This window comes from Vicia villosa, unplaced genomic scaffold (assembly GCF_029867415.1).
Source record: "Vicia villosa cultivar HV-30 ecotype Madison, WI unplaced genomic scaffold, Vvil1.0 ctg.000684F_1_1_3, whole genome shotgun sequence".
NCBI classification, from domain to species: domain Eukaryota; kingdom Viridiplantae; phylum Streptophyta; class Magnoliopsida; order Fabales; family Fabaceae; genus Vicia; species Vicia villosa.
This window is the reverse complement of record NW_026705306.1, coordinates 190,699-214,526: the sequence shown is the minus strand read 5'-3', so window position 1 is coordinate 214,526 and position 23,828 is coordinate 190,699. Positions and strand designations below refer to the sequence as shown.

At 36.7% G+C, this 23,828-nt stretch overlaps 2 protein-coding genes across 2 annotated transcripts; one reads left to right on the top strand and one right to left on the bottom strand.

Moving 5' to 3' along the window:
• Positions 1-7,608: 7,608 nt before the first annotated feature.
• LOC131630454 (glucan endo-1,3-beta-glucosidase-like) lies at positions 7,609-10,092 on the top strand. Its single transcript, XM_058901225.1, has 3 exons — positions 7,609-8,815; positions 9,351-9,735; positions 9,844-10,092. The coding sequence occupies exons 1-3, from the start codon at positions 7,760-7,762 to the stop codon at positions 10,011-10,013; spliced, it is 1,611 nt and encodes a 536-aa protein (XP_058757208.1). The 5' UTR covers positions 7,609-7,759; the 3' UTR covers positions 10,014-10,092.
• Positions 10,093-17,244: 7,152 nt separating this feature from the next.
• On the bottom strand, positions 17,245-22,615 carry LOC131630444 (vesicle-associated membrane protein 721-like). Its single transcript, XM_058901215.1, has 5 exons — positions 22,258-22,615; positions 21,791-21,932; positions 21,571-21,691; positions 17,901-17,963; positions 17,245-17,563 (listed from the first exon to the last, which is right to left on the bottom strand). Exons 1-5 carry the CDS (start codon positions 22,451-22,453, stop codon positions 17,423-17,425), a joined length of 663 nt encoding a protein of 220 aa, XP_058757198.1. The 5' UTR covers positions 22,454-22,615; the 3' UTR covers positions 17,245-17,422.
• Positions 22,616-23,828: the final 1,213 nt, after the last annotated feature.

Sequence of the window (23,828 nt, the reverse complement as noted above, 5' to 3'; positions counted from 1 at the left end):
AATAAGGCCATTGTTGATGATTAGGAGCCCCTGCACGGAAGCACTTTGTTCTTCATCAACTATGTTGGACAGAAGATGTTTCAATCTGTTGGCTAAGCACTTAGTTAGAGTCTTCATAGTGATATTACAAAGGATGATGGGACGAAAATCCTTCGGGGAGTGGGGGTTCTTCTCTTTAGGGATCAAGCAGAGACAAGTCTTGTTCAGGGCTTCAGGGCTACGACCATTTTTGAGGATGTCAAGAGAAATCTTTACAATCTCCTCACCTACGATGTGCCAATACCGTTGATAAAATAAAGTAGGAATTATGTCAAGCCTAGGCGCCTTTAGGGGCGCATCTGAGTAATGGCCCCCATAATATCAAGAGGGTCAAAAGGTCTGCTGCACCTTTAATACCACTCGAGGAAAAAATGTCATCAAAGTAACTCCTGAAGGTCCTTTCAATGTCATCTTCCTTGTTCCACCATATACCATTAGAATCCTTAATTCCCACAATGGTGTTTGTCCTCCTCCATTGAGACACTTTCCCATGAAAGAAAGTTGCATTCTTGTCCCTATTTTTAACCACAAAGCTCTACTTCGTTGGCTCCAGATTATCTCTTCTTTGGCCAAGAGGTCGTCCAATTGCTTGTTCAAATGTTTCATCTTAGAAAGCTCATCAACAGAAGAAGCCCAGAGACTCGTGTCGTTGATTTCGGCTTCCTAGGCATGGCAACAATCCCCGTATCTGCGGGTACCCACCCTAACCCGCCCCGAAGTTGAAGGGGAAACCCGCTTTGACTGGATTTGGGTTTGGGTTTTCCCTGATAATAAATTATGGGAACGGGTCGGGTAATTGGGACATTAGTACCCACCCTGAACCTGCCTCATTTATTTCATTATGTATATTATTATATATTTTTGATAATTTAGAATATTATGTGGTCAATATTTTGATTTGTATTTATTATTTAAATATTTGAAATGTATGTATGAAATTTTTTGAAATTGTTTTATCTTATTATTTATAATGTAATTTGATTTTGGAAAAAATAAGTATTTCTATTTAAAAATTTGATTACACTAAATGGATGGTGGCGGGGCGGGGATACCTGAACCCGTTTAAATTGAATTTGGATTTTAATTCTCCATCCGCATTTGAGTTTGGGGTGGGAATGGGGATTGTTTAGGAATTCAGATTTGGGTTTAGGGGAGGTAATAACCGTCCGCGACCCGCCTTGTTGCCATGCCTACTGCTTCCACTTTTAAGATCTCTTTTCTGATATTGTTCTTGTGGTACTTTTCGAACAAAGGACCCAGAGCACTGAGGTTTTTTATTTTCTCTTCAATGTAATCATGAGGATTGGACCATTCCCTACGAGTTTCTTATTCGCATATATCATCCTTCGTCCAAACTTCTTCAAATTTGAAAACAGACCTTCTTTTCCACTGTAAGTGTTGATTCTATGCCTCCTACTCAATTGCCATAGTAGCGTGATCAGAGCACCTTCGTGAAAAGATATCAAATTCTAACTGTAGAAAAACTATTCAGAAAATTCATATTGCCCCAACCTCTTTCGAGTCTACACTGAATGTTTTCAGGTTCCTCTCTACCATTTGACCAGGTGAATAATTTTCCTTCATAACCAAGATCAATAAGTTCACATTCTTCCACTGCTTCCTTGCCCCCACTCTAGTTGATAGCCAGATCTGGTGTTTCCCCTCATTTTATCAGCAACACGAACCACATCATTGAAGTCACCAAAATAAACCCACATACCTTTCGTGGGCCTCAAGCTTCTTATGAGTTCCCGAGTTTTCTTATTCCTTTGTTCCTCCGACTACCCATAGATTCCAAATAAAAGGGCCTTCTGTCCACTAGTCTCATCCTCAAAGAAAGCCCCAGTGTGGTGGAGGGAATGCGAGGTAATAGTATTCTTGACTTGAGTTGTCCATAAAAGAGCAAGGCCACCTGCCTTTTCTCTACTATCACCAACACAGCTAACTCCCAATCAAAAATTAAAACCATATTTCAGTCGGATCCTATCCATTTCCACTTCTCTAAGCTTTGTCTCCATGAGAAAGACCACTGCAGGATTTTCAATTTGTGTGAGCCTTGACAAGGCTCGAACTGTATGGAGATTCTCTAACCCTCTAAAGTTCCGACTGAGTATTTACATTTGGGTAGGAAGTGTTGGTCATCCAACAACACCTCTGGTAATTTCTGAACATTGCTTTCACTCACAACACTTGTTTGTCTGCGTTTCTTTCTGTCGCTACCGCGAAAATCAAAAGAGCCGCCACTAACATATTTATCCTGAAAAGGAAGGGTATGCCAGCAAATCACAAAACAAAACAACGGTCTCACGACCAGAGAAAAAGGGTAAGGGAGTCGGTTACGCGAGGGGAAGGTATAAGCACCCCTCGCGCCCATCGTTCTCGATGGTATCCACGCTTGTGTCTAAATCTATGGGTGTGTAAGCAAATTGCGCTAATTTGAACTAAAATGCATGCAAAATGTAGGGAAAAGAAAGAGTTATACTCGCACGGGCCCTACCCCGCTGCCTACGTATCCTTTTTGAGGAATCAGAGGTACCGTAGCTCGGCTAACTAATTTCTGTTTTGTTTTTGTTTTTTAGGTGAACAAGTTACATTCACACTCCGCTGCTCGACCTTTGGAGACTTAGGCTTGCGAATGGAGCGGAAATAACAAGCTCTTAAGAAAAGAAAATCGAAGAGTGTGGTTTGTGTTTTAAAGAATGCATGAGGAAAACCTACGCTAAGGGGGAAAGCTTGCTACCTAATGTTATCATACAAAGGGTACAAGTCTAAACTAAACTATCAACCTACAGGGAAAAGCGAATGCAAACAAGAATATCACACAAGCGAGCTCTGCTCGTAAAGCAAACAAACCAACGGCACTGGCTGAGTGGTAGAAAAGCGGTCCCGCCATAGCCAAGGGGAGCGAATCACCCGAGTCAACCAAGCATTAGACCTCGCGGAAATGATCGGGTCATAGACAAGAGGAGCGAGTCCCTCTCAGCAACCAAGCCGTCACGGATCCAAAAGGAAAACGGTGCGTGCGTACACCATGTGTCAACGTCGATCAACGTGAGCTATAGGAAATGCGGGGGTCCGATTGCATGAATCGTTTTCCTGACATACTCGATAACAAGATCTTGTGTTGGTTCAGAAGCAAGCAACGCGTAGCGTGCGTATACCGAACGGACTCGATGAGACTGGGAGGGGGTTGATTGCTAACCCTTTACGCATGCCTTCCATGAGGATTTAACAGAGCGCCATATAGGTCTTATTACACCGTGACTCCCTTCCGCAAAGCACAAATATAAACACACCAACAAAAACAGAGTCTCTTTTGAGAACTTGTCCAGATGAATGTCTAAGTCCTACTTCTCATGTTAGAGGATGATGCGGGAAAGCGATAAAGTGCGAGAAAAATAAAATGAAACTGGATCAATACCAAAAGGATGATGATCCGTAAACTGTAGCGACGAGAGAAAGGAAACTAAGGATCCCGCGAGCCAGCTAGCAAAGCAAAAGCAAATAGTCAGCACACCGATTAGCCGTGAAAGCACACAAAGGTCGACATGCGCGTCGAGCATAATCACAATACACCTGCAAGAGGAACAAGCAAACCAAGCAAGCAGATATAAAGTAATAGGAACGTGTCTCCAATATGAGAACACGATGCGAGTGAATGAAATCGTGTCCTACAAATAAAGAGGAACACTCACGTAATAAGCGTCGATCGACGACTATCCAAAAGCCTTGCACACTAGCACACAAGTTAGAGATAACAATATATCGCAATCGGAATTGCGTTATTATACTACAAACTAAATCGAAAATGGATAACAACATAATATGCGGAAACACGAAACAAGTAAACCAAAACTCAAACAAAACAGCAATGGCACGCGTAAGAAAATATACGAAAACATGTCGAAACACACATCAAAACAAACGACAAACACACGCGAGTAAACGCGCAAAAAAAAACACCGGAAGCGAACCAAAATACAATCATGAAGGATATAAAATTTAGTAAGATAAACCAATCCACAAGAAAGTACATTTCACAAGCTTTTCAACGATATAAAGAACACGCAAAACGAAGTTACGAGTCAAAAGATATGAATTTTTGAAGTTGAAATCAAAGAACACAGCCGTAACTGGTTACGGCTGGGAGCGTAACCGGTTACGCTGCAACCAGTAGCACAAACAAAGCAAAACAAAGGTTCGTAACCGGTTACGGCCTGGAGCGTAATCGGTTACGCTGTGCACAGAAGCAAAAGGAGAGGCAAATACGAGTTCGTAACCGGTTACGGCCAGGAGCGTAACCGGTTACACTGTGCACAAAATTAGTCTCAATTTGCACAGCATTATGAACATCAAGCAACCACAATTAGGCATCAATCCACATAGATTTCAAGTCATCATCAATAATTATCAAGCAACGAATTCATGCAAGCATTATCACGAACACATAGTGCACCAAACTTGTATCAACATGCAATTGCAAGCAAAGTTTCAATCTAACAACTTGAATCTAACATTTAATCATCATCAACATCAATTAAGCATAATCAACATCTAGATCTAACATTCAAATCATGTTAACATCAACAATTAAGCACTTAATTCAAGATTTGAAAGCTTACCGGATGACGATCTAAACCGACGCGCGAACACGAACACGACACGAATGCGAACACGAACAAAATTGAAAAGCGAATCCGGAAGGAGAGAGAAGAGATTGGCGCGCAAGCTAATGGAGATAGAAGAGCGAATTCGAACTCGAGATCTTGATCTTCAATCCATGTTGTTCTTGAATTTGATGAAGATCAATGAATGTTCATGAGGATTGATGAAAGTTTTATGTGATTTGTGATTTTGATCCAAGGGAATTGAGAGAGGATTGGGAGAAAGTGTTTATGAAGATTTTTGGTGAATTCAAGTTATGAGAGAATGTGAAGAAAAATAGTTTATATAGTGTGAGTGATGAAATGTCCGAAACGCCCTTAATTATCTCTTTTTTGACTCGTTTTCGAGGAAACGCGAATCAGTGCGAAGTTTGAAAGCAGGACCGGCGTCAACTCGAAGATGACTAAAATTTTGGATCGTAGCCGCGAGAATCGTCTCAATCCGATAAGCGATGAAGAAATTACGCGCGTTTGAATGACGAGAAACGCCAATTCATCTAGCGCGACTGTGCAGAATTTCGTGCGTATCGCTCAAAGAACTCGATAAAACTCCATCTTCGGCTCAAAATCTGAACAAGCATTTGTGACGAAGAATCGAAGCTAACTAAATTTCCAAGAGAATGCCGCTGGAATGGACTTCATACGATAAAAATCGAAGAAGTTATGAATTTTCAAACTTGGCGCGACATACTCGAAAACACACTTTTCACCGAAAGATTACGACGTTCTTCAAAATGTTGGGAGTTTTCAGTGTAAATTGGTCGACGGTCCGAACATATGAAATCTTGGTAATAATGGCACGGAGCTCCAGTTAAATTTTCGAGCGAATCCGACTAACAGATTATGAGATATGAATTTTCTAAGATCCGAAACCCTACATTCAACACCATTTTTCTCTATAAAAATCCAAACAATTTGCCAATTTGACAACCTTCCTCAAAGAACTGGCTCCCGAGCCGAACACGAAAGTTGTAGATATCGTCAAAACGGTGGGGGCCACGTGAGAATTCAGCTCATATCACTTTCCAAATAGGACTTGTGAATTTTCTCGTATTTTCACTGTTTAAACCATTCTTCGCGTCGCACTTCCTTAAAACCACAAGAACTCTTTATTATTTTTCTTCAATTTTGAATGACAAAATAAACGTCGTTAATAACATATAGCTCAAATAAAGAGGGAAAATTTTGGGGTGCATCAGCTGCCCCTATTCAAACTTCTTGAACCTGACGAGGGAGAAACGAAGGTTTCGAACCGTTGAGGTGGAAGGAGATTGAATACCAGAATGAACTCGAAAAATTGCGCTCTTGATAATTAACTGATCCTAATTGCAACAAAAAAGACCAGGCAACCCCATTGCTGAGGGAAAAAACTTCAATTGATCTGGGCACCAAGAGAAGGTCCGACCTAAAACACTCCATAATGCATCTCCATAATGGTAGATCGTAAACTCCGACCTAAAACACTCCATAATGCATCTCCAAACTAGATGATTGTTCTTCTCTAGAAACTATTTCAAGGATTAAGAGGTTTCCATTGAAGTTCCAAGGACCCCCGCTTAAGACCGTATTCACATTCCGCTTAGACTAAAACCTGAACAAGAATAAGTTCTTCCCCAGATTTTGAGCTTCAACGTTGTGCTTGATACACCAAGCTTGAATCGTCGTTCCTTTGAAAGCTGTATTGTTGAAAGGGTTGTTCGTCCACAACTTTTCAACGAGAGTTCTATGGAAGACTCCGTCTCCTAGCTCCGCCTTTCCATTAACTGTTATACCTTCTTCTTCCTCCACAAACAACAGAACATTCTTCCACCGCTCCATGAGACACCCCTCAAACCATAATAACACCAAACTCCATAAGGATACAACGGCAACAAATGGGAGTTTGAAAAGCACCAACAATTAGGCATGGCAACGGGGCGGGTCGGGGACGGTTTTTACCTCCCCCAAACCCAAACCCGAATCCCCAATCAATCCCCGTTACCCGCCCCAAACCCAAACGGGGATGGGGAATTAAAACCCAAACCCGTCTTTAACGGGTTCGGGTTGGGTTCGGGTATCCCCGCCCCGCCACCATGTATTTCGTAAAATTAATTTTTTAATAAAAATATTTACTTTTTCAAAAATCAAATTACATTATAAATAACAAAATAAAACAATCTCAAAAAAATTTCATACATATATTTCAAATATTTAAAATAATAAATACAAATCAAATTATTAAAACATTAACCACATATTTAATAATATAAATTATGAAATATAAATAATAATGTACATATTGAAATAAACGGGGCGGGTTCGGGTTCGGGGTGGGTACTAGTGTCCCCATTACCCGACCCATCCCCATGTTTTCTAATCGGGGAAAATCCAAACCCAAATTCAAACCCAGTCAAAGCGGGTTTTTCCCGTCAACTCCGGAGCGGGTTCGGGTGGGTACCCGTGAGTCTGGGTTTTATTGCCATGTCTACCAACAATCCACTAAAAGGAGTAGAGATTTGGGTAAAAAACCAAAAAAAAAAAAAAAAACCACACAAAAACGTAGAAGTAACACATTAAGTTAGAGAGAGAACTTCTCTCTAAGAAACACGCGAGTTTTTTTAATAAACAACGTGAAAAAAGTTCTCTTTAAATTATACAAATATTCAAAAAGTACACTTTTTTTTTAAATTATGATCAAATAGAAAAAAAACAAAAAGTACACTTTTTTTTAAAACTATGATCAATTAGACAAAAAATCAAAAAGTACACTTTTTTTAAAACTATCATCAATTAGACAAAAAAATCAAAAAGTACACTTTTTTTTTTTTAAACTATGATCAATTAGATAGAAACCTTATTTCGTTGTTAACATCTTTGTTTGTCGGCTAAACTACTAAATTACTATATCAAACGCTCAAACTGAACAGAAACCTTGGATTAGAGTTTTACTCCAAAGTGGACCCCATTAGATAACGGTGTTTGAACTCTGAAGTTTGATTGATCCAATCAAAATCCTATTAACGTTCCCTTCCACATTAAAACTTCTATCATTCCCGCATCTCACAAACTCACTCAAAATGGCAACCCCATTTCCCTTCCTTCTTCTCCTCCTCCTCCTCTTCCTTCAACGTTCCTCCTCCGCCGCCACAACAAACACCATCGGCGTCAACTACGGCACCATCGCCGACAACCTCCCACCACCCTCCACCGTCGCCTCATTCCTCAAAACCCAAACCACCATCAACCGTGTCAAACTCTTCGACGCAAACCCCGACATCCTCCGCGCCTTCGCCAACACAAACATCTCCGTCACCGTAACAGTCTCCAACAGCGACATCCCTTCCCTCACCAAACTACCCTCAGCCCATTCATGGATCACAACAAACATCCTCCCTTTCCACCCCAAAACCGCCTTCAACCGTATCGCCGTCGGTAACGAAATCCTCGCAACTTCAGATAAAAACCTCATCGCCCACATTCTCCCCGCCATGAAAGCACTCCACCAAGCTCTCACACTCGCAAACCTCACTCATATTCAAGTCGTTACACCTAACTCCCTCGGTATTCTATCTTCCTCAGAACCACCAAGCATTGGAAGCTTCCGCCGTGGCTACGACCGTGCTATCTTCGCTCCCATTCTGGACTTTCATCGTAAAACTAAATCTCCCTTCATGGTTAACCCGTATCCGTTCTTCGGTTTCTCTCCAGCCAAACCCGAAACGTTGAACTATGCGCTCTTTAAACCAAACGGTGGCGTTTTTGATAAAGCAACTGGAATAAACTATACGAATATGTTTGATGCTCAGATGGATGCGGTTTATTCGGCGATGAAGAAACTTGGATACGATGACGTGGAACTGGTTGTTGGTGAAACGGGTTGGCCTTCTTTGGGTGACCCGAACCAACCCGGTGTGAGTTTGGAGAATGCCGTTTCTTATAATGGGAATCTTATTAAACACGTTAATTCAGGGAAAGGGACTCCTTTGATGCCTAATAGAACGTTTGAAACTTATATTTTCTCCTTGTTTAATGAGAATCTTAAACCCACTGTTTCCGAGCGGAATTACGGGTTGTTTAAACCGGATCTTACACCGGTTTACGACGTTGGTGTTTTTACCCGACAACATCAACAGGTACTTGTTCATTTTTTTTCAATTATTTATTTGTTTGAAAGAATAAAAGAGAATCCTTGTGTGATGGTTTAATTCGATGCATATGCATTCGTGACAAATTTGAACACGACATGTTTTAAAAGCAGGTACAACTAAGTCTCTATTTTATTCACATTGGTTTTTCGAGAATTTGCATGTTGGAGAGTTATTGGGGGCTATTTTGGTGATTTCGTTTTCATGTCGATATGGTGTCATGTCATGTCATCTTACCTTACCATGCCACTTGCTAGCTTTTGGTTAAAATTTCAAAGGCTATTATAATATTTGACTATAAGGACACTTTCTAAATTCCTTCATTCATTAATATGTGTACGAAGGTTTTAGAGGCACGTGTGAAAATTCTCTGAATCGGAAAATTCCAAACACATACTCTAAACTGCATTAAAATAATTTGAAGTGTTTCTTATTTTTTAGTACTGTTATTATTATATTTAGTGCGTGACAGTGTGAACTGAGGTTTATAGTGTTCTAATATGTTGATGTAATGTAACCACAGGCAATGGGGCCCGCGTCTGGGCCCATGGCAATGGTTCCTGCATCAGGGCCTGCGTCAATGGGGCCTACATCTGGGCCCGTGGCAATGGGGCCTGCATCTGGGCCTGCTGCAATGGGGCCGGCAGGGTCACCGGAACCGTCTGCTTCAAAGAAGTGGTGCGTGCCGAAGACTAACGCATCAGAAAAGGCGTTGCAAGCCAACATTGACTATGTTTGCAGCAATGGGATAGACTGTGGACCGATAAAGAATGGTGGGGTGTGCTTTAAGCCCGATTCTTTGAGGTCCCATGCAGCCTACGCCATGAACGCGTATTATCAGAAGTCGGGACGCCACAATTCGGACTGTGATTTTGGCAACACCGGAGTTGTTACTGACAAAGACCCTAGTAAGTTTGCTTAGTATTTTTCTGGACAAATTTTACACCATCAACCAAATTTAAATTGATTGTTTGGAAGGGGAAACTAATGATGAGAATATTGGTGCTTTGTGGCAGGTTATGGGACGTGTAAGTATTCTTCTGCAGCTACAGGATCAGCGCAAAACGTTAAAAAGCCTGATACAGGTGGTGGTGGCTCACTCAAATCTGCTACTTCAAGCCTTAGATTATATGACTCCTTATCTCATCTACAATTTCTTATTTGTCTATGTCTATGTTTTCTCTAATTTATTTGTAATATGTTGATGTTCCTAGTTAAGATTATGGTTAACATATGCGATTTGGAAGTACGTGTCTTCTTTTTTTTTTTCTCTCGCATCATTTTAACTTTATAGGAAGTGTATTTGTAAACTAACTAGTAAAATAGCCATGTGGAAGATTGATTTGCACTTGATATATTAATTGGATATTATAAAATAGAAACAACTCGAGTACTTGTCAAATATTAATATTATTACAATGTTTTTATAAAACATTTGTCTATTATATGTATAAATCTATGAAAATATTGTCTAATGTTTGTGGAGGATTTGTTTATTTATCAAAAAAAAAATTGCCACCTTTATTGGTGCTAAGAAATATATGTGAGTGTGAGTCTTAGGCTATGTTTGGATATCATAAAATCAACGGAGCGGAATGGAGCGGAGCGGAGTGGGATGGAGCGGAGTGGAGCGGAGCGGAACGAAGATACCATTCCATTGTTTGGAAATTTCAGGACGGAACAAAGTAAGTTGTTCATTCCGCCCAAATCGGAGGGGAAGAAAAATGGTGGTAAGTGATGGAATGGAATGGAATCCATACCACTCCATTCCGCTCCACTCCATCCGTTTTTAACTTATCCAAACAATGGAATATCATTTTATTCCATCCCATTCCGCTCCGCTCCACCCGGTTCCATCAATCCAAACAAAGTTTAGAAAAATGTGTACCTGAGTCGGACTATTTATTAGTTAGATTTTATACTAACTAACAGATGTAGGCATGAACCTTACAAGTTGAATATAATTGTCAACAATTTTCATGTTTGGTTAGAGATCGAGTGATATTTGAGTTGCAGACTCGGGTCTTTGTCTTGTCAAGAGACTCACCAAAGGTGTTTTTAAGCTTGTATGATAGGTGTTGTGTGTTCTTAACTCTTTAGAGTTTGTAGGGGTTTGAATCTAGTGTTATCTCTTTCCATTATTCTTGTTCACGTTTCTTGCTAGTATGATGTGGACTTGTCCTAAAATTTGTGTTTTCTCTCTCAACCAAGTTTCCCCAACTCTAAGTTTAGATGGCCTAGGGCGAGGCGTGTATTAATTGTCTTGCAAAAGTTGAGGTGCAATGATGATTTCTACGGGAATCAGATTTAATTTTTTCAATGATGTGTCAATGATTTATTTGTATGTTAACGATCTTTTGAACCCTCAGTCTCCCGGTCATTGGATCGATAGGCTTTTGACATTTTTGGGTTAGTTAGGAATATGTACTAAAAAAAGAGATTATTCCATTGACATTATCTTTTCTTCCATCTTCGTCATCTCTAAGATTTATTGAATTTTCTTGTTGAGAGTTTTGTTTCTCAGTGAGTCTATTTGTTCCTGTTGTTTAGAGAACTCTGCGGCTCTATGTGCTTAACAAATATAATAGATTTTAATGATGATAAAAGGAATCCTAGTAAAACTATCATGAGCATCTTCAAGGAAAAAATAGATTGAAGAAAATCAAAAAGAAAGAAGGTTCAGATGTTTTGTGCAAGAGAATCATTTGCTAACATCGACATCGAAAAGAACTGAAGATGTGAAAGCTCGTTTGATCTCGCGCTTAAGTGTTTTAGTCTTTCTGATCAATTATAAGTAAAATGGGCAATAGTAAGTCTTAGAGTGTTGAGGCAGTGCACACACTCACTTAAAATGATTTTCCAAACTTCATCTTTTGTCAAAACCTTCTTACAATTGGTTTTGGCCAATGTCTAATCGGTTATGGATGTTGCTTAATCGTATATTCAGCGTGACTTTTGCCTATGTCTGATTTTGGATCATATATAATCGATTATGGGGCGAAGATTGTTCTATAACTGATTAAGAAAGTTACTTAATCTATCAGGGACCCATTCTAGTAAATCTTTCCTTTTTTACTATGCTAATTAATCTAGACGGTTGTCTAACTGATTAGAAAGCGAATCCGGCCCAAAAATAATTCCTTCAAGAACTCTATCCGCTCCTGGCTAGATATAGCCTTTTGAAAGGTGGAAATGTCTCCCGAACTAGTAAGAAGAGCATATGCTGCCAAGTCGTCATACCCATATCTTTCTGGTGGCTTCATTAAATGGTGTTCTTTGTCACATACAAATGCATAATCTTGTACTCCATCTAAAACTTCAGGTTTGAAGTCAATTTCAATATCACAGTCTGGTTATTCTTGTGCTTAAGGATCTACATGCATATTGTTCATTAGTGGTGGATCAACATCCACCTGAATCACCTATTTGCTGGAAGTTACTCCTTTAGATGTTGACACATTTATTGCAACTCACTATTTCAACATTAACTACTCATCAAAAACAAAATCTATGGTGACTATCACACTACTACAAAAATTATCTTTTACCACATTTGAATTAAGTATTTCACCACAGTTGATGATCTGTGGTAACGAAGGGTGTGATAGAAAGTGGGTTACTTTTCACCACGGGCTATTTGTCGTGGTAAAAAATCTGAACTGTTAGACGAAGGCAAATCATCTAAAGGGGGTGAATAGATCCCCAATTAAAAAAATACTTGGTGAAGATACAGTTTTAAAATTGTTGTTATGGATAGCGGAAATACGCCTGGATCAATTCGTCTAATCCGAAACGTTATTAGAAAACTCGGATATGTGTTAAAACCACTAAGACTTGCAATGATAATGAAAAGCAATTGAATCAGTATATTTCAATAATAAATACAATATGTTTGAATTTAAACACGCAAGTATTCTATTTCCAATGAAATGATTAATCAAAATCTGAGTGAAGCAATTTATCGAACTTTTGTTGTGAAGCAATTTATCAAAATCTGGTTTTTCCCAATGAAACCCCTAAAGATTCTCAACCCAAATTATAATTCAACAACATAAATTGGACGTTATCAACCGAATTTAGATAGCACCCATACATAGAATGATTATGTGTAATTTGTTTATGTGTATGCATAGATATGAGGTTGAACATGAAGAGAACTCTTTGTATGTTTATGGTTTCATCACCTTGAAATGATGCATGTATGTGGTATTTATTCAAGGTAGAGAAAAACACAAGAAAGGGAATTTGAATTGGGTTTTCTGAAAACTTTTCTTCTTAGAAAAACTATTCACAATAATTCATGAGATAGTTAGGAGGGAGAAGAAAAGAACATGTTCGGTTATACAAGTTCACCTTAGAAAAGGTTAATCTTGTCCACCACCCAAAGTGATTTCTCCTTAGAAAAGGACTTAATCCACTAATTTTGAAAGATAACAAACAACCTCTCAGAGTCTAGAAAGACACCTTAGCTCTCTTAAGTATACAGACTAACAACCTAGTCACTTGAGGAATACAAATCTCAACAGATTTACAAATATATTTGTTTACAAGATAATGCTTCTTAATAAGCGGATTGAAACAAAAACTTTAAGAACAAATGATAACACAATCTGACGAGCGACAACTCTTGTGTTCTAGAGATTCTTAGAAACTAGATTTATCACAATGGAGTATTTAGTACAATATCTCTAAGATATTTCTGTCTTTTTCTCTTTTAAATTTATTTGCTGAGATTGAAAATATAGCTTGAGTAGCGTTGTTAGTCGGCTGCTTCTTCAAATGAGAGTGTCTCTTATATATAGTCCCATGAAAAGATAATCGTTGAGAGAAGACAAGACATAGCTTTCCTTGATGTAATGGCTCCTAAAGATCGTGGGGGACAAAGAGCACACCAAAAATTGGGTCTGTACAATACGTTCCTGCAATAGTGAAAAAGGTGATGTATTGTTGTACCATATTGCTTCTATTGCAAGTTTTTTTGATCATTCTTCTTTTGAGATGTACTTCTGGTCTGAAGTAGAGAAAGCATGGAAGAGATTAGGCAACATAAACGATCCAAGAGAGTTGAGTCTTCAGAGTTAGAATGAAGTCTTCAGAGTTGAAAGCAACAGCTAATTTGAACGACGCATTCTTGATTTCTGAGTTGGAAGCAAAAGCTTATTTGAGCCTTAAAATCTTGACTTCTGGTATGATAGAATAACTTAGCTTAAGATACATTTGTAGATTCTTTATTTGATGAGCCATTCGACATTCTTCAGAACTGCTGATGTCACTTCAGAATTGAGATGAATAGTTCTTCTAATGTGTGTTGAAGCTATTTTTGATGATTTTCTAGACAACAATCCTTAATCAATCAAAATAGTAAATTTGCACACTTAAGAAACTATTAGAGTACAAAATTATTACATTGAAAATATGTGATGTTATCAACAAAACTTAAAGATTGAATGCATAACCAAATCTTGTTCTAACATTTATATGTACGCAAATTTGAGGCAAAAGGGGAAATTAGATTTTAGAAAAGAATGCAAAATTTCAAAAAACATTCACACATGTGTTGACACGTGTAAGTCATGTGTTGACTCATTTTGACACATGTATGTCATGAGTCGACTCATAGCATTAAATTTTCTACTATGTGTCGACCTGAAGAGCGTTATGAGTCGACTCATGCAAACAAAACTTACAACCTTTAAAAACCAAGTACATGTGTCGACTCATAAGTCGTATGTATCGACTCATAGAAGAAAATTTTCTTCTATGTGTCGACACATGCAAACAGAAACTATAGTATGTGTCGACACATGCAAACAGAGCCTAAAGGATTTAATAATGATCGACATGTGTCAACTCATAGCACGTATGTGTTGACACATAAGCGTGTCTTTCACATAAAACATGATTTTTGATGCATAAAACCTTTTCTAAATGCATTCTAAGTTCCCTAATACTAAGATGCACATTAAGGCTCAGAGATACCGTCCAATATACATAAATGCTAAAGTTGTCCTAGTGTTTTAACATCATGCAAAACATCTCTAATGGGAAAGTGCATTCAGAAATAGTGCGTCATTATTTACTACGGTTGGATTAAGAAATAGTAGTGAAAAGTTGAAAGGTCACAGGTTCGACCCCCAACAACACTATTTTGGCATTTTTAAAAGGTGCACTTTTCCACCACGGTTGTTACATATAACTGTGGTGAAATATTTTGTTTTAATTTAAATATATCTTTTTATTTTACATAAATCTCATTATTATAACATATATTTTTGTGAATTAAAAGAGATATGTAGGACACAACAACACTTTTTTTGTGAATCAAAACTATTTTGGACCGGTCTAAGGCTCAATCCATCTCAAATCCACTCTACTCGATCCAAAATATAAAAATATTTCACATGCGATGAGAAGGTACACAATCTCTAATCTCCAATTTGGATATAACCACCTTGAATTTTGAACTAACTTGGACATTGGAGTGCTAGCCATGAAGGACCATCTGGAGCCACCGTAACGGAGATGAGAGACACCGTTCAAAACTAGTGTTATCATAATCTATTTATTTCAGGTTCCTTTGCGAAGTCAGAGCATCCATTTCTGATTCCCAAACGGAACAACGGCACCGTCTGTGAGAATTAACTTCTGATATCAGCATTTTCCACGAAAATCATGTTTGCTTCACGAATAACATTGAGCAAACTTATAAGATTCAGATTTAGATTCTTGTGGTTCTAGGACTCATGTACGCCCTCTTCTTCCTTTTCCCGATGGAGGCGAGGGCCCCTCCTCATGCATCAGTGCCCCTATCTTCCTGTAGACTACAGAGTTCACCTATTCAGGCACCCGAGACAACAGAGGTGCCCGAGTACCTGAGCTACCTCATACACTAGGGGCACCTGAGGCGTCTCAGGCCCAAGAGACAGCGGCAACACCTGAGGCATTCCAAGCCCAGAAGGCACCTCAAGGGTTTGGAGGAGGCCCGTCATACTTATCATCGTTGGATTCATTATTTTTAACCTGTGTTTATTGTAATATTAAATTATGTTTACTATATTCATTCTTATTAAATTATGTATGCAGGAACGTGATCCGCTAAAAATCATCAACCATGGGTAGAAGATTACTGGCCTACCTCAGCCTAATGACTTATGGTTTTAGGAAGTTTTGCAACTAACTGGGGTGCGAGACTTGTGCAAGACCGATTATGTTACAGTTAACCATGATATGCTTAATACGTTTGTAGAGAGATGGCACACGGAGACGTTATTATTTCATCTATCACATGATGAAATGTCTATCACACTAAACAATGTCGTGTGTCTGCTGCATCTTATGGTTAGAGGGAGATTTTAGATCGTGGGAAGATTAACAAAGACGAGGGGCTGGAGTTGATGGTAGAATATCTAGGAGTTAACCCAGAGGCTGCCTTGCAGGAGTTTGATTTCACCCGAGGGACTGGTGCTAGGTTTAGCTTTTTGACAAAGATGTTTACTGATGAGCTACTTAGAGCACAGCTACTCGTGATTATAAGCAGGTAGTGCAGCATAGAGTGTGCGCTATGAGAGCATACCTGTTGTATTTGGTTGGCATTGTCATTTTTGTGAACAAGAGTGTCACTTACGTGAATGTCATCTACCTGCGGTACTTCAAGGACTTTGAGCGGATTCATGAATACAACTGGGGACCGTTTGTTTGATTTATTTGCATCTTAAGTTATCTGAAGATTGTATGTGGAAGACGAAGCAGGTAGGTGACAGACACTATCACACTTTTAATGGTAACACTTTTTGATCTTTTAGTGCTTGTGTTTCATTAACTTATTATTGTAACGGTAACAAATTTTCTCCGAAGATGCATCTCCAAAAAATAAAAATTACTTTTAAAATTACATAAAATATTTTTAAAATCTTCTAAATAATAGTGTGATTTCTTTGATGAATACTAATAATAATTTTCTGATTACAGTGACTAGTTTCATACTAGTAATAATTTTCTTAGAAGTGACTTGAGGGAGTATGAAATTTAAATAAATATCGAATTGAAAGTCAAGATATTGTAATTAAGGAAAAAGTGAAATATGTGGAAAAAAACATTTTATGTAATTTACTTTTTAATTTCCCACTTTAAAGTATTTTAATCTCCCATTTTTAACATTAAAATTACCAAACAGATTTTTTTAAGTTTTTATTCTTTAACATAGTTTTTATATTTAAAACTAACTTGCAAAAGATTATTTAAAAAATCAAAATCTTATCAAGCATGCCCTAAATCCTTAATATTTGAAGACTTTTTTTTTGTCCTCGTGAAAACATTCATAATCAAGGGGACAAACAAGGAACTTAAATTGAATGAATAATAATAAGATGGATCAGATGAACTGAAATTGAACTACAATAGACAGGCAAAAAAAAGCATATAAAATCATTCATATATCATCATCATACTGTAAAAGCTTAAAGGTAAACGGTATACAGGTTAATATCTTGACTACATACAAAATCATGCCATAAACCTGGTATCTTTCCTCATCATATCATATATATAATCACAAGAAAGTCGAAATAACAAGATAAATGTCTAGGAGAGTGGCGTTTATTTATTCCGAAGAACGATTGGGAGGACAATTACGAGGATCAAGGCTATCAAAATTGCCAGTACAATCAGCTTTATCTTCATATTTTGAAGCCACATTTTTCTGCGGATTTTGGTCCCTGAGTTCCTGAAGTCTTGTGCCTGCATCAAAAACAGTACACAGCAACTGAGAAAACAAATCAATTTGAAAAAATAGGTATTGTTTCTTTTACCACCCCCTCAACTCTCTATCTTTTATATGGACACAGCAACTGAGAAAACAAATTGATTTGAAAAAATAGGTAGTGTTTCTTTTACCACCCCTTCAACTCTTTATCTTTTATGTTGGATGGAGGAATAGGTAGATCTTATCATTACACTCCATGCCATCAATCATCGTAAAAAATGCTTAAGGAATTAGAATGAAAATAGTTGTTGACATGAAAAACCCAAGTACTGATGCTTAAGTTTGAGACATTCCAATCACACAATTACTAACCTGGTGATGAAGGTTCTCAGTCTTGTCAACCAAAAGCTCTATCTTTTCCCCCCTGTCCAGAACCTACATTAAGTTTCAAACATGTCAATATAATTAGACATCTAATAAGGATTGCAGACATGGAAGATTAGGATATCACAGATGCCAAAAACTTGACTAGTTTTTCTCTCTGCTTTTCTTCTGACATGTATATCTGTGATATATCTACCACCTTTTCAATATCATACATGTGGTATAAGTAATAGACAGACATTCACTCCTTCAATATGTCATTGAAATGCACAAAATTGTAATGTCAACAAAAATGCAGAGTAAATATTTGATAGTTGTAGAACAATTGAATACAACAGATATATCTTTGTTTTCAATATAATTTGGTTTCTGGTCCAGTAGAGAATTTAAATTGAAATGTTATAATCAGCAAGCAAAGCACAACTCAAGCCACGCATAACAGAAATAGAAGTAACATGTACTATCATGAAAGAAGAGATGCCTTCAAAACTTCCCTAAAATCTATCTAAATTTAATACATTCTCAGCAAGAAAAAAATCATGAGAACTCAGTGATCATTGTTGTTAGCTCAGCCATATTACTTATAGCTACACTAATTTAATGCAAGTGATAGCCAGATAGAAATTAAGGATAAATGAAACAATTCCAGAAGGCATCCTTAATTCAACAATCTTTTTCTGAACCAAACCCAATTCATTACAGCCTACTGGCTATGGCTACATACGGAAGCATTGAATCAAATGATCACAACTTTAACATGGAATTCAGAAGCATAAACTAAGTGAAAATCAGAAAATAGAACTACAATGAATTACACAATGAGCCAAAAGATGGTAGGTCCCCCATTAACAGCACTTGAAGAAGGAGATAGAAGTTATCCTAGCCTAGCTCCATCAAGGGTCCATTAAAAAGCAAGCCTTGGCTCACCATGCAAAACTATAAAAAATGCAGCCAGAGGAATCCACTTTCTCTCCACTTAGAATCAAGGTACAATATGTTAAGAAACTTATAAAACCTCAACTCACTGATCACAAGCTTCTGTAAAACCCAACCTAACAATTAAGCTATACACTTTTTTTCAAAAAGTGACACCACCCACAGCTTCATTAGCTATTAAAATAGTAGTCTAATATTTGTTATTTACAAAAAAGAAGCTATGGTTCTTCAAAATGATTTCTAATATAATAACTTCTTTCTACTTAAATAAAAATACTGGCAAGAGAACAATTGAACAAATAGTCGGTTAATTTTTTGTGCTCCTCTTGAACCCTAGTCATTGTTAACCTTCCTTTTCCCAAGTTAGGTAGGTCAACCAATTGATCATTAAAAAAAAACCATTTTAGGTCTTACATTTAATATAACTTCAGGATCAGATATGAACCCTCATATTTATTGCTTTTCGTGCAAAGAAATTTATTGCATGTCTGGCCAAAACATAGCTCACATGTTCAAGTCCAAAACGTTTATGAAAAAGAAATCTCCCCAAAAGCATTGATTATGAGTGCTATACAATTTTATAACAAAAAATAAGATATTGAATCATGAATAGCCAAGCTAAACTTCAAACCATGAATCGTATCAGTTAGTGCAATTTGAAGATTCAATGAAAATAGCTTAAAATACATCATATAAATGATAAATGGTGCACAACATGACCAAACAAAGCCTCAACTTCTTACTATACAAAATCATAACCATAAGTCATAACCGAGTCCCAATATCAGCTTATTTAGGAGCTAATCAAAATCAAAAAACAAAAGTAACCAAAAACACTCATGAGTCATAATACTGTGTTCCAAATAAACACTATCACATGCTGTTCGTGGACATAGAATAATAATTTCATGTGATGAGTAATATATTATAGAAAATAATGTTTTAAGATAATGCCGTCCTTCCACTCTTAGACTTTGAGATCCCAAAAAATGACTGCATCAAGCATATGTTTCAAAAGTACAATAGCAGAGAAAAAGGGACTGTATGAAGCAACTGTATCAGAAGAATTAAAAGAGTACTGGAATACAAAAAGGAGTTCAGAATGAGTAGAGGTTTATGTGAAGTGTAGCCTTGTTTTAGAATAATGAGATTGGAGGGATGGAATAATCAAAATGGCACATTCAATCAACGTTGCACACTTCATTTTAAAAAATAAATAGATATTGTATCCGTGGATTGGAACAATAATAAACATATGTATAATATACAACCAGAATTAAAGAGACAAAATCAAAGAAAAAAAGTTGCGGAAGAAATGATATTACTCTATTACTCTCTTAAACATTCATTATATTTAAGTAAAAAATGAATATTTTAATGGTCCAAAAATGTGATTATAAAAAGTAATATATTAGAGTGTAAAAATTATGTTTAAGTAATACTGGTCCAATCCCGGTTCAATCAGGTTGAATCTTTGAACCATAATTGGTACCTACACCAATTTGATGTCCGGTTTAATTTTGATTACCTTGTTTTTGAACAACTAATTACAATTTACAAACATTTGCCATCTTAAAAAAAAAAGTACACTCAATCTAATTTTTCAAAATCGCAATTTATCTAGAATTGGGAGGTTGGTGAAAATTTTACAGTGCATAAGTTTAACACATGGCAAAATCCTTTCATAAGTAAAAGGTGTAAAATTATATAATATATTGGGTTAACAATGTGTTTGATCTTTATAAAACAAGCAAATTATGATTTTGGCCAATGCATAAAAAATCTTGAATTTTTATCCTTCCAAATTTTAAAAGTATTTTGGGACGTCTCCGTAAACCGGGTGAATTAAAGTTTAGGTCCACATAAATTATTTTCTTTGATTTTTATCCCTCTAACATTGTTGTTTCTTGGTCCTTAACAATTACTTTATGCGAACATGACACGACAACCATTAATAGGTGTCATTTGAAACCAAAAAACATTATTGTCAAATTTTGCAAGGATGAGAAATGAAGAAAGAGTTTCCTCATTTAACAATGACCAAAAATATATTTAAGCCTAACATATTTAACTTACACGCGCAATATTAGGAAGATCCTAAAGTCCCACATTGGCTAGAGATAGAGCATTGAAAGAGTATATATAGAGGGACACTCCTCACCTTACCAACCGGTTTTGTAAGGATGAGTTAGGTCAAACTCTAATATGGTATCAGAGCCTATCGATCGGACCATGGGCCGCCCACCATTAATATCCACGCACCAAGCCCAAAAGAGTGCTGGGCGTGAGGGGGTGTATTAGGAAGATCCTAAAGTCCCACATTGGCTAGAGATAGAGCATTGAAAGAGTATATATATAGAGGGACACTCCTCACCTTACCAACCGGTTTTGTAAGGACGAGTTAGGTCAAACTCTAATACGCAATGATATACTGAAAGAGTAAGAATTTATATATACCTATTTTGTAGTTATTGTGCAATTCACTATATCAATTTCCATTTTATACTTAAAGTCATCCTAATTAATGAAAGAAAATAGAACAGAATGACCAAAGATTCGGTAGAGAGGCCATATTCCAGAGGTAATCCAGAACAAAGCCGGACTTTTGAGTTTAAGATTTCTAAAATCACAAATCAATTAGATTTAGATCCATTCAGCTTCCGTTGTATATAATCCTCAAAGCCAAAGTGAATGACTACAAAGCATAATATGTAGCCCGTACCTTTTCAATATTCTCCATCATGACACCTTTGACTTCAGAAACCTGAGCTTTCACCTTAGCAAGCTTGCTCACCTCCTCAGGATGATCAACACAGTACTGCATATGTTCCTTCAACTTAGGCCTGCCACAAGCAAACATCAAAGCACATAAACTTCCATTAAACAACACAGTCACAAAACAAATCCTCAATCATCAAACTCATAAAACAAAAACTCAATACCCAAATTCCTTATTAAGACTGTTAGGTGCAGCTGTAGAAGCCTTCCCACCGCCATATTTCGCAACAAAATCATCCTTCACACGCTCCAGAAAAGCCACAGGCACTTGTCTTCCAACCGATTCATCCGCAACAACACAATACGCTACAAAAACACCAAAATCCATACAAATAAAATGAGTACTATAAATTACTCTACTCTTCAAACGCCAGAACCTAATTTTAAATTAATCTCTAGATAATTAATTAATTAATTAATTAATAAGCATATAAAACACAAAAATCACTGAAGAACAACGCTAACCTAATATCAATTTTATAGTCAAATAGCGTCAAAATACTGATATAACTAATATCTAGGTTACTAATTTGTTCATGAAATCGAATTTAGAACTAGGTTTTCGTTAGATCGGAAATGAAATGAATTGAGAATAAGATTAAGATGAAAAAAAAAAGTGAAAAGTACGAACTGTATCCATTATCGACGAGGTAATTGAAGGTGTGGCCATCACAGTTGTAGGTGAATTTGTTGTTAGAAGCTGGAAGCTTCTGAAGGCACTGAAACGCGATGGAATTGAAATTTCCGCTGAATTCGGTGTACTCGGAGAGAAGAACGCTTCCTCGAGAAACGAACGCGTAGATCAGAGATCTTTGATTCTGTCCCATCTTCTTCTCCACAGATCTATCGAACAAACGGTTTCTTGTGATGTGGTGTTGATGATGCTTTTGGAGTTTGCTATATTCTCTCCAACCTTTTCTTTCTCTTTTCTTTTCTAGAGATAGAGAGAGAGGGTTTATAGAGAGAGAGAGAGAAAGAGTGAGAAAAAAGAAAAGGTCTGTGACTGTTTTATAAAGTGGTGATAATTTCAATGACGCGATTAGTTTGAAATTTGTATTGGAATCAAGTTTTTAATCAATTATTAGTAAATAATAATATTATAATGATAGTATAATGATAATGATGGGTTTAATTTAAATAAGAAAAGGAAGGGAAAAAAAAGTAAATTAGGACAAAATTAGGTCTTATTCCATATAAGCTTTTTTTTACTTTACTTCATACTATAAGCTAATTATCCTTTTTTTTACCCAAACTGTTTGTCATAAAATGGTTAAATTTAAAAAATAAATTAATTGATTGTGATGAGATTAGAGGCACCGTGTGCGTTTGGCCAGGGCTAATAGTTAGAGAAACTTGTTTATTCTGTTTATTTATCGTCATCCGTTTTTGGTCTGAAAAATCCAACTCACCCTACTGACAGCACCTGCTAATCCAATAATAAGGACATTTTAATTTTCCGACATTTATTAAAATAATCTTTTTAATTTTTCTATACTCCATTTTATAGGCTGAATTTGCGTGTTATTGCATTATTAAATTTTCCATTTGGATCTTTCCCGTTTTACCGTATAAATGCGATTTTTTTACAACGCGTTTAGTTCTCGCTACATCACATTTATTTACCTTCTATTTTTATTTTATTTTTACAATTTACCTATACTTATTAATCTTTCCATTCTTTTTAAGTGTGTTTTTTAAGGGTATGTTTGGTTCAAATGAGGGGAGAGGAGGTGAGGGATTTTAATGGAGGGAAGAGAAATGGAGGGGAGGGATTTTAATGGAGGGAAGGAAAGGGGAGGGGAGGGATTTTTTGTAATTATATATATATGTTTGGTTCAAACGAGGGGAGGGGAGAGGAGGGAAGGGATTTCGTTTAAAAATGTGTTTGGTTCACGAGGGGAGGGGAAGGATTTTAATAATAATTTACAATTTTATCCTTGTAATTTTATATAGGTGATATGATATTCAATTGTAAAAATTTCATAAATATTTTCTTGGAAATAATATTTGTATAACTGAGTGATTAAAAAGTCATAACTTATCACATAATATTAAAAAAATTGAGTACACTTGATTCGTATTATAACTCTTGACACAAAATAAACTATCCGTTGATAACAACTTTTGAATATATAAAATAAATTATGATAAAATACAAAAAATTATAGTAATTATAATTTTTATTAAATAAAAAATAAGTTG

Bases quoted from the DNA above. Each gene is read 5' to 3' on its own strand.
- LOC131630454 (XM_058901225.1), top strand. From the start codon at position 7,760: ATGGCAACCCCATTTCCCTTCCTTCTTCTCCTCCTCCTCCTCTTCCTT. The intron at 8,816-9,350 runs GTACTTGTTCAT...ATGTAACCACAG, and splicing joins TTACCCGACAACATCAACAG to GCAATGGGGCCCGCGTCTGG. The intron at 9,736-9,843 runs GTAAGTTTGCTT...GCTTTGTGGCAG, and splicing joins TGTTACTGACAAAGACCCTA to GTTATGGGACGTGTAAGTAT.
- LOC131630444 (XM_058901215.1), bottom strand. From the start codon at position 22,453: ATGGGACAGAATCAAAGATCTCTGATCTACGCGTTCGTTTCTCGAGGA. The intron at 21,933-22,257 runs GTTCGTACTTTT...GTGTTTTTGTAG, and splicing joins CCTCGTCGATAATGGATACA to CGTATTGTGTTGTTGCGGAT. The intron at 17,564-17,900 runs GTTAGTAATTGT...TTTTTGATGCAG, and splicing joins CTGAGAACCTTCATCACCAG to GCACAAGACTTCAGGAACTC.